Source organism: Belonocnema kinseyi, chromosome 4 (assembly GCF_010883055.1).
Source record: "Belonocnema kinseyi isolate 2016_QV_RU_SX_M_011 chromosome 4, B_treatae_v1, whole genome shotgun sequence".
NCBI classification, from domain to species: Eukaryota; Metazoa; Arthropoda; class Insecta; order Hymenoptera; family Cynipidae; genus Belonocnema; species Belonocnema kinseyi.
In genome coordinates, this window is record NC_046660.1 from 99,494,621 (window position 1) to 99,508,956 (window position 14,336).

Here is a 14,336-nt window from a genome sequence, read left to right on the forward strand (position 1 = left end):
GAAGTCACAGAAACACGAGAGCCTGCATGAAAAAATGCATGAACATAAAAGAAGCTAGAGAAGTATGCCAGGACAGGAAAGTATGGCGGCAAATAGTTAATAGAAAGAATGTCAGTAGAGTGAATGACGCCTGAAACAAAGACGTTGGCTACAAATAGACCCAAGTGGGGAACCTTACATAACGACTTCGTGAGGTTCTTCGCTCGTGTTGAGACAATTAAACGCCGTCTTCCCCTCGTGACCAAAAAAGTAAGACAAAGGCTTATGTCTCGACTCGGTTTTGAGTCAGCCAATCATAATTTTTGTTACTGATTTATGTATGTCAGCCAGTCGTAATTTTTGTTACTGATTTATGTATGATAAGTTGACAAGTTCTTCCTTGCTTTACTCTCGCGCATTTAATTTGTTCTGCCTGACTTGCAGCAACCGCAAAGTAATACGTAAATTAAGGTCAACCCACTAAGCGACCGCTGATTAAAAATTAAAGTAGCGAAACTTATTCGAAAGTCTGCTTGTCGGTTCGTTAACTATGACTTGTGTCATCAAGTAATTACTATTATTGCGGAAATAACATTTCCTGATTGACTAGGAACAGTTCACTGCAATGTAATTAAGAGCAAGCATCTAGATCTAACTTTTATTTCATATATTTGCTCGAGGAGATTTACGGCAAAATTTAATTACATGATTTGCAACTTAATCTAACTAATGCGAAAATTATTATTCAGTATCAATATAGCGCGTCCAGAACGTCAAGTAACTTAATATGAAATGATTTATGAGGTTTGATATTTAATTTGTATTCAGGAACTAGCTATCTAATAGAAACAAGAAACTATTTATGTTTAATAGAGCGAATTTCATTTTTCAATAGAATTCATAAAATCCTTTTTTCAAATGAAGAATCAGACCCAACAATTAGGTACACTGAGAAAAATGATTTATACCCGGTTGAAAGTGCTTCGACTTGAGTTCGGCTTTGAATGGCCCCAATCAAGACATGTTGAAGTCGAAAAGTTCGATTTGAGCATGTCTCAGTTTTGAGATGGAGCCAGACTTAAATTTATGTTTTGCAGAGAAGTTTACATGTTTCAAAGAGATAAATTTATCTTTTAAGTCAAATTTTTATGACTCAAAAGATGAGCACTTTATAAATTCGAGTGTACACCTGTCCTATGTTTCTGTCCTTGAACAAGTGGCCGTGACGTGTGATGAAAGAAAAAAAACTAAAGAATGCAATAAAGAATTAAACAGATGTCTAGATATATTAAGATCCGAGATGTTACAATTTAACGTCTAAAGATTATAAGAATGTAATATTTCGAGATTTTATCTGGTAACATATTCATGTATACCGCATGGAAAAAGCCCCGTTTAGTCCTCTTTAAATTTTTTAATGATGGCCTCCGGCAGGGGCCCGCGCGGTTGATCCACGCGGGGAAAATCTACGAGGGCCCCAGCGGAGGGCCCAGCTCGGTTGCCCTCACCGATCAACATTTAAAATTTTTAAGTCCAAAGGCTGAATATTTTTTTAAGACTACAAATTTCAAGGTTTTATCAGTTTAGACTTTCAAAAAATAAATTTCTGTCCAAAATTGGATGACACTTTTTTGAAATTTGAAGTCTAAAAGTCCACGAATCTCTGAATCTATGAGGGTAACCATGAGGGCTCCATGATGGCAACCATGATCGGAAATTTTTTCTTATGCCAACATTAAAGTAGTCCGCCTACTAGGAAAGCTAGTCAAAGCTATGTCTATTATTTTTTTCTGAAAGTTGGAATTAAATACCAAATTTGCCTAGAATATCAGTGACTAAATTAGGTAACAAATTTGTATGCTGATCAATATAAATAAATTTTTTTTCCAATAATAATAAAATGTAAATTTAAATGCTGATTTGGCGTTGGACCAGTATTGGCATGACTCTGGCACAGTACATATGTACTGTATGATGGCTAATCACAGGCCTAAGATAGGCTGAACAATGGCACACGGCGGACCCTGTACGACCTGGGAGCGATACTGATATTGTGCGCGCTCATTTAGAAAGGGATGGAAATATTAGAGTAAACACTTAAATAATCAATTAGAATATCCTACTAATAGAAAGTTATTATAATATTTTTTTCTTTACTTGCCAAATAAAACGGAGTTTTGCATATAAATATTTAAATATATTTCTAAATCCCTTAAAAAAAGAGAATAGATACATTGTTTTTAGAAGTATAAAATTTGGACATTAAAAAAATAGGTTTAAAAATATTTTTCATGCGTTCTAAAATTTCTAAAAACTAGAAGACATTTTATGTAAATCGTAAACGTTGTTAAATGATCTAAAACACCTAAAAGCCAAACTTAATACGAAAGCTCAAAAAATGTTGTTAATAAGAAATTTTCAAAGTTCAGGTCAAATTTCTGAGTTCCGTCGTTGAAAATTTTAAATGTTGATAAAAAATGACATTTCCTGTCATTGTAACAAGTTGTAAAGTAGTCTACAATAGAAAAAGGGAAATACTACAGGAAGAAAATTGGTAATGGATTTAAATTATTTATTTAGAAATTATTTTATTGGTATTCCTTTTAACAGTTCGTATATTTTACATTAACATAACGCCGTATACTAATAAATAATTACAAAAAGAAAGCCTAAAATTTGATGCTTTAACTTTTTTGAGCTGTAGCTTATGAGATTGTTTTTTTTATCGAATTTTAACTCGTAGGTTTAGCGCATTGGTTAAGACTCTCGACTCCTAGGCGATAGATTTAGGTATAGATGTAGGTTCGATACTCCATAGCGTTAGAAATTTAATTTGTAATATAATGTGAAAAATATAATCTATGCGTTCACTCTAAACAGGACTATTATAAGATTCAAAATCAAAATACTCGGAATCATATGTTCTCATAACCAATATGTTCTGTGTCATATCGTTAGAGTATAACAGTACTTTACTAGTTAGTACTGGTGCAGAACTGCGCCTATTGAGAATTTCCTTTTGGGGCAGTACTGTGTCAGTACCGATAGTGAATGCTAGGCCAGCACTGACAGCCCAGCACAGAATAGCGTATCATCCCAGAGATATGCCAGTACGAGTGCCAGCACTGGCAAAGCAGCCATAAGGGCTTAATGATAGGTACCATGAGGGAAGCCCAGGTTCGAACCTTATGGATTAGCATTTCGTTGTTATGAGGGGCCTTGTCTGGATTGCCCTCATGCCCCCCAAAAAACTTCAGGACAATCCACGCGGGCTCATTTTTTCCACACGGGATTAGAAAAATAGTATAGATGATAGACGCTAATATACTTTTCAATTTGAGGTGGTATTCTTTAATTCTACTATCTAATTAATTAATTTTTCGCATTGTAGTTGAAAACAAATTTGTCATTGATTATTTTTTGTCAACATAGGTTTCCAATATTTGGTTTGTAAATACAGATGTCGTATTTCAGATGCACTAATGCAAAATATTGTAGATATGGAGTTTCACGGTGAGATCACGAGGTATATTATTATCCTTTCACACGTTTTGTATCTCCCCCACGATAACTATCTCTGTTCACATCTTCGACACATACCGCATGAAACTGCGAGGAAGGACCGCACTTCTGCATAGCAACATGCGACACGTTATTTCCAGTCCTAGTATCTTGTTTTACCATTTTCTTGCTGCGTTATTCCTCCTTACCTTTTTTTCTTTTCATTTCATACTTTGCTTTCTTATCGTAATCTTAGTTGCTAAAACTTAGATCAATCAGTGATAAATTAGTTGCTTCGAATTCATACACAATTCTACAGAAAATAAGAATTTAAATTAAAAAACTCCTACACCGGTTAACTGCATACAGCAAACCTCAATAAAGAATTATCATTTTTACCTTCGAAATGATACTTGTAGAGAATTGCAAGGCACATTGATAAGTTTACGTGAGTTGTAGTGCAAAAAGACTGAAATTTTTTTCCCGAAAAACCTACTTTTTGGCCAATTATTTCAAAAACTAAAAAAAAACTTCAAATTTTTGGAACTGAAGAAAAAGATCGGACTTGAAATTCTCTATAAGTAATTTTGGAAACATTTTAAGGAAGGAATCCCGTGCAGCGGGTCGAAAAAATCGATTTATGTTTTTTTTTTCTTAAACGATAGCTTGGCATCCCAAAAATGTACAATGAATATCCCAGCGCTGTAGCTGAGCTCCTTATCCCAGAAACAGCGCACTGCCGCACGAAAAACTGCTAAGATTTCTAGGAGAGTTGTCGATTCTGAATTGTTGAGTTCACAGTAATACAAGATGATGAATTTTAAATATAGATGAATTTCATTTTTGCATTAAATTAAGTAATTCACTTAATTTAAGCCAGAGATGGAACTTAAGTGCAGTGTTTCCTATCTGATATACGAGTAATATGATAATTAACTGACAGGTATGTTGAGTTTGGGATGATTTTCATTCGCGTGCTCTGAAATTCAATTTGTGCTGGCGGAAAGGTTTGCGTGAAATGCCATCTGGCGATGCGCAAACACATGGACGGATTTCGGCGATTTCAGAAGAGGAGCCAAGAGTGCAGCGGAGAGTAGCCAATATGGTGTTCGATAGCGCTGGCTGAATCCTATCGATCAACACTGAGCTCATGGTATAGTCGTTTCGTCAAGGTTTCCTATTTTGAATGTACACCGTTAAAAATAATATTAAATTTAATGTATCAATGTCTATTAAAATTAATATATCAAGCATATGAAATCGCCATTAAGGGCGACTGTAATAAATTTGATATACGTTCATGTTAATCACTTACAACAAAAATCAGATAATTCCATTTTTCACAAATTCAAAATAAGTTTAGCAGTCATTTTCGATTGTAAATAATAAAACATGATAGCTGCTTCCTGTTAACCAGAAATAAAATTGGATTTCCAGTCAAAAAGTTCAATTAAGCAAATAAATAACAGACCTAACCTACAATTAACTGTCTTCGCCTTAAATTTTGACTATTTAGAGCGAAATTAGGAAAAAGTTTTACCCGTGCATTGCACTTTCATGATAAATAATAATTCAGTCGACAAATTCAGGATTATTAATTTAATTAAGAATATTTGACAAGATTTAAAGTAATTAAAGCACGTTGAGTTTTCACGCACATTGCTATACTGACCTGTATATTAAATTTAACACACATGTATGTTAAATTCACTACACCAATGTATGTTACATTTCAGTAGCGGTGGTACATATTTGCTTCACACACATGTATATTAAACCTCGTACAGATTTTTCTAACAGTGTACTCAGATCTATAACGGAGTTTGATTATGAATAGAATATTCGTTCATATGTGATAAAAAATATACAAAAAAGGATTGTACATTTACGTTCTGTACCTCGTATTTCAACAATCAACTGACTTAAATTAACCTATAAGTTTCATTTCAGACGCACGCGTTGACGAAAAGTCAATAATCTTTCTGTCTTAAATTAACCTATAAAGTACATTTTAGGTATATAAAGCAGTTGACTTTCAACCAAGCGCGTTACTTTAAGTTATATTAGAATCATCAATTGACTGATTACTGCATTTTTTCATTAAATTTGTTTATAATATAAACAATTATAATCTTAAGAGAAAATTTATTGAATATAATATTGTTTCCATTCAAATTTCTTGCAACATAACTTGAGAAAACTTATAATTATAGAAAATCGTATCGTGGAAAAAAACTTTCAACAAATAATTTGTTCACAAAATTTTTGTTTGTTTATTTTGTATAATATTGGAACATCTTTAACTAATGTTACTGTATGCAACTTAGGCAATTTTAACCATTTTCGTGTTATTGAGGAGCACCGGGAACATCAAATAGAAAAAATAGCCATTTTTTCTTCATATTTGTTTATTTATAAAAAATTTAAAACCTAATTCACAAATCATGCTCGACAACTCTCTTAGAAATCTCATCAGCTTCTTTAAGAATGTTTTGTTCAAATCGGTTAATATTTGCGGGCTATACGTTATTTTGAACCAAAAAAGTAATTTTTTTCCACTGTGTGTCGGTCGAGCCATGATCCAACCAACGCAAAGTCTAGCTACGCGCAAGTAAAAAAATCGCAGTCAATCAGCAATAGTGAAAATATATAATTTTGGAAATAAAACAGCTCCAAGAAGAAGGAGTGGGCTTAATTTAAGCTCCCGGAATGGCCGAGTAACATTGGAACCCGTAAGACAATTGTCACTAAATGAATCTTTAAATTTTTTTATCAGTTTCACATTTTTCAAAATTGCCCAGCGCATACATAGCTCAAAAAGTGTATAACCGATTGACTTAAACTTGCGTATTCAGATTGCTGAAATGTTTCATTTTTCGCTGAACCACTCCAAATTTTAAAAAAATTGTTTTAGCAATTTTAAAAAAAATCAAATTCAAGCAAATTTTTGGATAAAAATCGGATTTTTATCAAATGGCCGCCATTTTGTGATATTTTAATGTTTTTCGAAATCCTTATGGTTCATCGACTTACTAAGGATCTAAACTTTAAAAATCTTTTTGCTTTGTTTATTTCAGACTTATGTGTGAGAATCTAGAAATCGGGCAATCTGGCCTATCGAATTTGGACATGTCGGACATCTGCCCTTAGAAATCAAAATAATATTGATGTATCAGGCTGAAGTAAATTTGTTTTATACTTAAGGTGTACCTTACTAAACCACACACGTTTTGGAAAGATTGGTTATTATTTTCATCTTTAAACAAATCGCCAAAAATACCCTAAATTTGACGCTTTTACATAGGATTCCCCTTTAAATTCTGCGTAAGATGAAGGGTATCAAATATATCCATGTTTGAATTAAGACTTAAAATTCTTTTACAAAACTTCCTGTTCCAAATCTGAAATCTTTTAAAATATTTAGAAATCTCTTAAAATCTTTAGAAGTCGCTTTAAATCATTCAAATATTTTTAAATATAAAATTGAAAATAACTATTTTCTGAATCTAAGAAAATAGTTCTGACGCATAACGTCCGATCTATTCTCTCAACATACTGAAGTGTGCAAATTTGGGTACAACATAGAATCGGTGACATAAAACACAAATAAAACATTTTTATTGCTTATAAATCTACTCTGAAATAGATTAAACTATTGTAAACGAACTAGAACAGCTAAGAAACGCCATTTTGCTCCAATTTAATTGAGTTAAATGGCGACAAATAGGTTAGGCGAAAGAGTATCTTTGATTTGATTAGAGTTCAGCTGGCAAGTTTGATTTTTGTTGAAGCGAATCTTTCACCTGGAATCGATGTAAAACTTTTATCTTTCTTTTTTCTGTTAGTAGATCAACACACCGAACCATTACAGAGTGATCATTAGTTGATCATTAATTGATTATTCCGTCTGGTGGATGGTATACAATATTCCCCCGAGCTGCGAATTCAATACTTTTTTTTTGTTACAAAAGCATGATAACACCGGCCACATTTACTCTAAAGAAACGATTTACTTTTAGAAAATATTCAATCCCTCTCGGCTTTCCTCTTGTTGTTCTCATTCTATCGAGGTTATCGCTGTGATCAGAGTTGGGGTTGATTTTAAAACCCTACCGTTCCAGGGCAGCCGGGGGTGGCGGTTGAAAAGAGGGTTTGGATGGCTGAGGGGATGTGGTCGCGATGGAATATGCGCTTCGATAATACAATTTACGGTCAGCAACGAGAGTCTATAAATTTTTATGGTGATCAGGTAGGTAGTATACTGGTTGATATACCATTGCTCTGCACCGATGCTGCCGTATGCATTGAGAATTGCGTGAGTTGTCCTGGGCCGGTGTTGAAGAGATAGAATAGGGGCGGGGGTGTTGGAGGTTGGGGTACAGGTGTTGGACGTGGTTAGAATGCGACGAACAATCTCCGTGTGAACGGACCTTTGTGGTGTGCATCAATCGTAGATAGCATTCGCCTACCTGTTTGCAACACCACCACAGTGTCCACAGAGGAAAAACCGTATTAGCGCCACAGCTCGCCGGTCACTGTTTTTTTTTGTTTTTGTTTGTTTTGATAAAAATATGCGCGAGCCATTGCAAGGGGGATTCGCAAAAGGGATTCCTTGCATAAATTCGCACGAACGCACAGTGAAGCTGTACCAAAGTTTGCAATGAAAAGAGTTTTCAAGAGCTTCACGTTGTAGGCATGTTACGTGGATACATATGGAAAGCATTTTTTTATGTACTCTTTTTACTTCGAGCTTTATAAGGTCCCTGGGCGTAACGTGACGTTCTCAAGATGTGAGAAAAAAATATATTGGAAAAGTGAGGCAAATTCTCTTACTGAAGGGGTTGTCATTAATTAAAGTTTCGAGGATTGAGAAACCCGTTAGAAAAAGAACTCGCAATTAAGCATTTAACTGCTATAATAGCCTCGTTGTGAAATTCTTATCTGTAAATCTTTTATTGAGTTCGTTAATGAAAAGGCTAACCCGAGCGCATCGGATTTTAAACTTCCCTGGTTGATATTTTTCGTAAGGAGTTGTTCATTAAAGATGTGCTTTTGTATAAATGCTTCAAAGGGAAATGAATTATTTTTGAGAATGGCGATTTTAAATCGGATTTGAAAGTTGGTATACTATAAAAGTTATATATTTTATTCGATCAAAACAGGTAGTTTTTTTCGAGCGAATTTCCACTAAAAGAAAGGATTCGGAAGCAACGAAGATGCGTCACGTCAACGTTTCACGAGGCACTCTCAGTGAGGGTAAACGATGGAAAGAGCTTTCGAAGGAAAGTCTACATCAGCTTCTATACTGAACCAAGAGTTAAGGAATCGTGCTTTATGTCTCGTTTATAGCATCACGTTTCTAACGTTGTTGATCACGTGTCGGCGGATTCCGTGCCAGAAAGAGGCGTTTCCGACCTTGTACATTTCTCCGTCATAAATTAAACAACATTTCCATAAAGAAAAGAAACCATGAGTATTTCTATTATAACTCGAACGTTGCAGCTGGGTATTCTTCCTATTTAAAAAATCACTCTATTCATCATTAAATTTCCTTCCATCCTCGTTAAATATCTTCATTTGGAACATATTTAGAATAGTCTCTTGGCTAAAATTCGTTTTGAGCATTCTTCCGACGGAGTTCCGATGCAACTGGTGTCATAATAAGTTTTGATTTGGGAAATAACCAGGTGCGAAAAAGCAAGAGACACCAAGGACCTGACATAGCCGCACGTGATGTGCTAGTCCTATCATTTTATGCAAATAAAATCGGAGGACGCTTGATTTCCCCTGGTGTTATCTCCTCGTGGTCGAGAGTCAACTATGGTCAAATGGATTGGATTAGCTATCCGAGACGACGAGAATGTCGATAAGCTTGCAGTTGGAGGTTCTGATTCCTACTACTATTCTTCCGTTTCGTAGTTTGCTTTAGCTGATGCTCTAGGAATGTTTCCAATTTGTTTAAGTCTTTTCAAAACTTTCACTCACTTTTCAAACATTATCACTCACATATTATCACCATAGAGAGTATCCAGAGAATAAATCACTTAAAATTTAATTGATCTTTTCGTTTTTTATATTTGAGAAAATATGAATGGGCGATAATTATTATGAGGACATTAAACATGTAACCTCTAAGGTATACCAATTAAGGATATGTCATAATTGGAATACTTACTCACCTAACGCAACGAAAAGAACAATCGCGAGGCACGAGATCCACATGTTGTATGCAAGATAAACGTACTTTATAAGAACCAGTTACGAACTTGGCCAGGTGGTGTCCACGCGGAAACTGGCTGTTTTCGAAGGGAGACGTTAGTAGACTTGATACCTGGAGCAGAACGGCAAAGCGTTGGTGTACGCTTCTGCATCGTCCCGTATCTCTCACGTGGGGGAAGAAAGAAAGGACGGACCGCGCGAATCGTGAGTATCTAGACACATTTTACAAACCTAGCGATCATCGCTAGACGGTAAGAACTTAACAGAATACAATACCTAGCTCACTATGAAACAATGCCGGGAGCGGTAAACACAGTTTTGCGCTACTTCCTCCAATTGAGTAAAGAGTGAAAATGTTGTCGGAAACTAAGCACTGGAACTTGTCACAATGAAATTGCGATACCTTAGAACAGTTTATCGACATTTCTAGCTTGGAGCTAGATATGATCCAGAGATTTGATAACATCTTCGTCTCAAGGAAACTTTTAAAATGGGTAGTTGTTAAGGAAAGAGTCTGGCAATTTTCAGCGTTGAGCAAGATAAAAATGAGCCAGCAGACAACGTGCATTATAATTTAAAAAAAAGTTAACTTGGACTATGGATTTGTAGAATAATTATAAGATCTTAAAAGAGTTCAACAAGGTAAATTGTACAATAACATTGTTAAATTTTCAGTATGAAACTCGCGAAAGTCAAGACATTTCTATGAAATAAGATCAAGATCAAAGTTCAGTGGTATCACGATGTGCCGATGTCGCAACAAATACAGTTGTATATTTGTTTAGTCATTAAATTCTGTATTAAAAATGTTATGAGACTCTAATTCTGTTATTTAAATATCTGAAAGGAGAAGTAAAAGTAATTTTTACATATTCTTTATTAATACATATTCCTTATTGGTGCATACAATCTTCCCTAATCTTAGTAAATTTTATGTTATTGTGGTGTAGTTGGGAACCCTATATTCGCAGATCTCAAGTAACCTACATCTCTTTCACGTCTTGTAAGATAAATGTAGCTCATAGCTTCTGCTTTCCCATTTTGGACTGAATTTTCATCATGAAGCTACCTTCCTCGCATTATTTGATGTTTTATTATCTCGTAAACTTGCTGGAGTGTCGGAAAACGTCAAATATAGGCGTAATACTAATTACGGTACACAGCAAGAACAGGAGGAACGTTGGTATCTCGCTGTCTTCAAATCAATTTTGATTTGAATGAAATTGTACACATAATCGAATCAATTCTGATTAAATATCCGTAACTTTGATCACAGAGAAAACATCACTTCAAGAAGAACTAAAAAATTTCCAATTGATATGCGACAAAAATTAAGTTTTATTAACCGAAATTTAGATTCTTATAAAAGTTTGGATGTTAACTTGAATATTATGTTTAGGTCATCTTGAAGTCACGTTTTTTGCTGTTAAAAATATCTTCATAATACAATGTTTCTTTTCCTTAGAAAATATTATTTTTCACTTTATTCAAACGATACAATCTATCCCAGTTGGGTAATGGAATACTTTACACGATCTTGTGAAAAGCATCAATTTTCCTATGATTTTTGCTAAGAAAAATTTCCCAAAACATGCAACTTCAACTTTGCAAACAATAGCTTTTCATTTTTACGTATTCGCATATCTTGAAACTTTTGTCTGTTCTGAAATGGCCGTTATGTGACTTCCAAAGTTGCTACACTCGCCTTCAAGAAAATGTGAGTACACATCCAGGTGACGAACGATATCAAGCAGCATTGTTCTTTAGCTTGAAAATCTTTGGCGTAACATTTCGACATAAACGTAAGTGAGAGTATATGTTATTCATGAAACCCCCCAAGCTACAGGTCGTTTTATACGAGCAAAGGTCTCCGACGGAAGTTCATTGTTTCTGATCTTGGCAATGCCGCGTGACTTCCTCTTACTGAATCGAAACCTCCTTTTAAATTTAAAATATTCTGTAACTTTGATTCCTCAAGGTGGCAATTGAATATAGCCAACAAGCCGCACTAACTTGCACTCAAACTGCTGAAAATGGTCCGACTTCTCAGAAACTCCATGTAAACCGAAATTCTTTTATGAATAAATATTTAAATTTACACTTATAACTTTGATATTTCTTGTATGCTTAAAAGTAAACTACTTTTGAAAATTAGCGTGTATTCCGAATTTTTAGATCCTCTTGAACTTTATTATAGGGAACTCGATTTATCTCATCTTCGCTGTCATTTAAATCCAAAAATTTCATACAAAAGAAATATTTTCTGGTGTGAATTACACAAAATAATTTTTTATAAATAATATTTCAAAGAGCACATTTATTCCATAATAATACTGAATAAATGCATGATAAATACATAGCCAAAAAATTTTATGAGAAAGTGGAAAAGAAATAGCCCTTTCTCCTGAAGCGCAACTTTATGACAGAATCTAAGAAGAGGAGTTTTAAAAATTAAACACCACCAATTGTTTTAGCTGTATAGAAACGATTTTTTAACCGATTTCATGTTTAAGGCTACTTTAAATGTAAAGGAACAAATAGTGTTCAGAACAGTGCGAGTACAGTGAAGTAATGAATGCACATGCCAAACGCCGTCGTCAAAGTGCACCTTCTCCTTACGCCTAGGCCGGTAAAGTACTCAACCACCCATAACGATCTTCCTTGTTGCTCCAACCCACGTCCAGAAAGCGGGAAAACTGTACTCTTGTTACATAAAACACATTTTGGTACTTCATGATTAACTTCAGGACACTTCAAACATGATATTTATTTTATTATTAATGTCGCGGTATTCCTAACGTCAAAAAACAATAAAAATGGATTATGAAATAAACAATATAAAAATCAATAATAGCAGAGATAAAAATGTTTAAAATATGATCCAATGTTCAAAATCCCCATTTTCAATTACAAATGCCTGTCAAATCACTGAAAATTGCGCAAAACCCTTCAACCACATTATTTATTACCCCAAACACCATGCAATATAAATAAATGAAAGGAAATCGATTACCCATTTTTTCCTTTTTAAATGGAATGCCCCAGCATATTCAAAGCGACAACAAAATATTTAAATAGTCTATAAAAAATGTAAACAATCTTAAATGATTTTTTGCAAAGATATTAGTCACTTGGTTCTCAGATAATGTGATGATAATAATTGTATTTTCGGTTTATTCACGATGTCAGTTATTGGCCACCTATTTTTTAATATCCGGAAATAATGTTCAAGTTGGAATAAAAATCTCATATATCTTCAATTGCAAAATTCAAATAGAAATCAAAAGTTTATTGATTATTGTTATATTTGTGCGAATTTGTCAATATAAGAATATATTTAAATGAGGCAACCAATATTTAGGTATAGCCAACTATTGTTCCAATTACGCGATGGATGTTGGTCTCAATGATGCATATGTCGCACGCAACATGAAGTTACTTCGGGCCATTCATAACGGTCTTGCACTTTAGGGAAAAACATAAATTCCATGTTTTTATTTATTGACATACTAAATGAGAAGAAAGTCAGTATGACAAAAAATTATGTGGAACCAGTATTTGTCAGTGTTTGGGTATTTTACAGGCTAAAAATTTCCATCGTAATGGGTCTCAATATGTTTCTTGAGGTGCCAAATTTATTTTCGATTCTAGCTTTGAACGACTCTTACTTTCCTTTTACGTTACCAGAGGTCTGTTAAAAACATCAGTAATCGATCACCGAATGCGAAATATTGCGTATTTGAAATATCTGTTGAGCATTTTAGCTACAAAAGAAGAGAAATGAAGTGAAGAAACATCATCATGTTATGTTGAAACAGTGTTTATTTGATAATAATGACAATACTTATTAACTACGATGGAATTGGGAAATATCATAATAATTTTTATAAACTCACGACTTACGAAGAAACCGTAATAAAGGATTGTTATTGAAAGAACGTTGAGAAATGTTCATCAGGTTCACATCAGTTGGCAAGACGGACATTATCAGATTTAGCGGAAATTGTTTTTCGCTTCAAATTACTGATTTGAACCGAGAGACTTCCCATTTCTTGTCTGTGACTTCGAACTGAATAATTCACAACTATCGGATCGACCATTCTTTAAAATACAAATCTCAAAGAAAGTAGGTAAGTGTCCTCCCTTCGACATTCACCCAGGCGTTTGATGAGAATTAATTGTTAACCTTACCACGACGAGACGGCTTTATGAAATAGTCTCGATGGTACTCTTCTTATACACTATTGAAATAAACGTTAGCTTACGCAAATCCACTAACGATCCATTCGACGATCTTTAAAGCAGTAATCGGTCGAGAGTGGATGAATGTGTACCAGCTTGGAAATTGTCATTTCCATTGGGAGTCAAACCTAGAAAGTGTCGAAGGAGCTGTCGCCTTTCGCTCCTCGATCCTGGGTGAGGATAATAAAGAAAGACGTCTAGAGGAATTTCTGCTGAAAAGAGGAGTCGGTGTTTCCGTTTTTCACTTTTCTGATAAAAGAGATTCATCTTTCCGTTCCGGGAAGAATAGTCGACGGACATTAGGTCCCCATTATGCACAAATTATTTGAATTTTATGGAAGCGCTGAGTACATTTTTCAAATGAGGCTCTTTCTTTTATACACGATTAAAATAGT

The 14,336-nt window shown here is 34.4% G+C and overlaps 2 protein-coding genes across 2 annotated transcripts in view; one reads left to right on the forward strand and one right to left on the reverse strand.

Moving 5' to 3' along the window:
- Nucleotides 1-9,767, reverse strand: part of LOC117171778 — a 138,980-nt gene extending 129,213 nt beyond the window's left edge. The window contains exon 1 of the mRNA XM_033359387.1: nt 9,660-9,767. Within this exon, the coding sequence (XP_033215278.1) occupies nt 9,660-9,702 (43 nt within the window). The 5' untranslated portion in view covers nt 9,703-9,767. The remainder of the gene's footprint in view (nt 1-9,659) is intronic.
- Nucleotides 1-14,336, forward strand: part of LOC117171777 (RING finger protein 17) — a 585,549-nt gene that overhangs the window by 133,248 nt on the left and 437,965 nt on the right. The window lies entirely within an intron of this gene.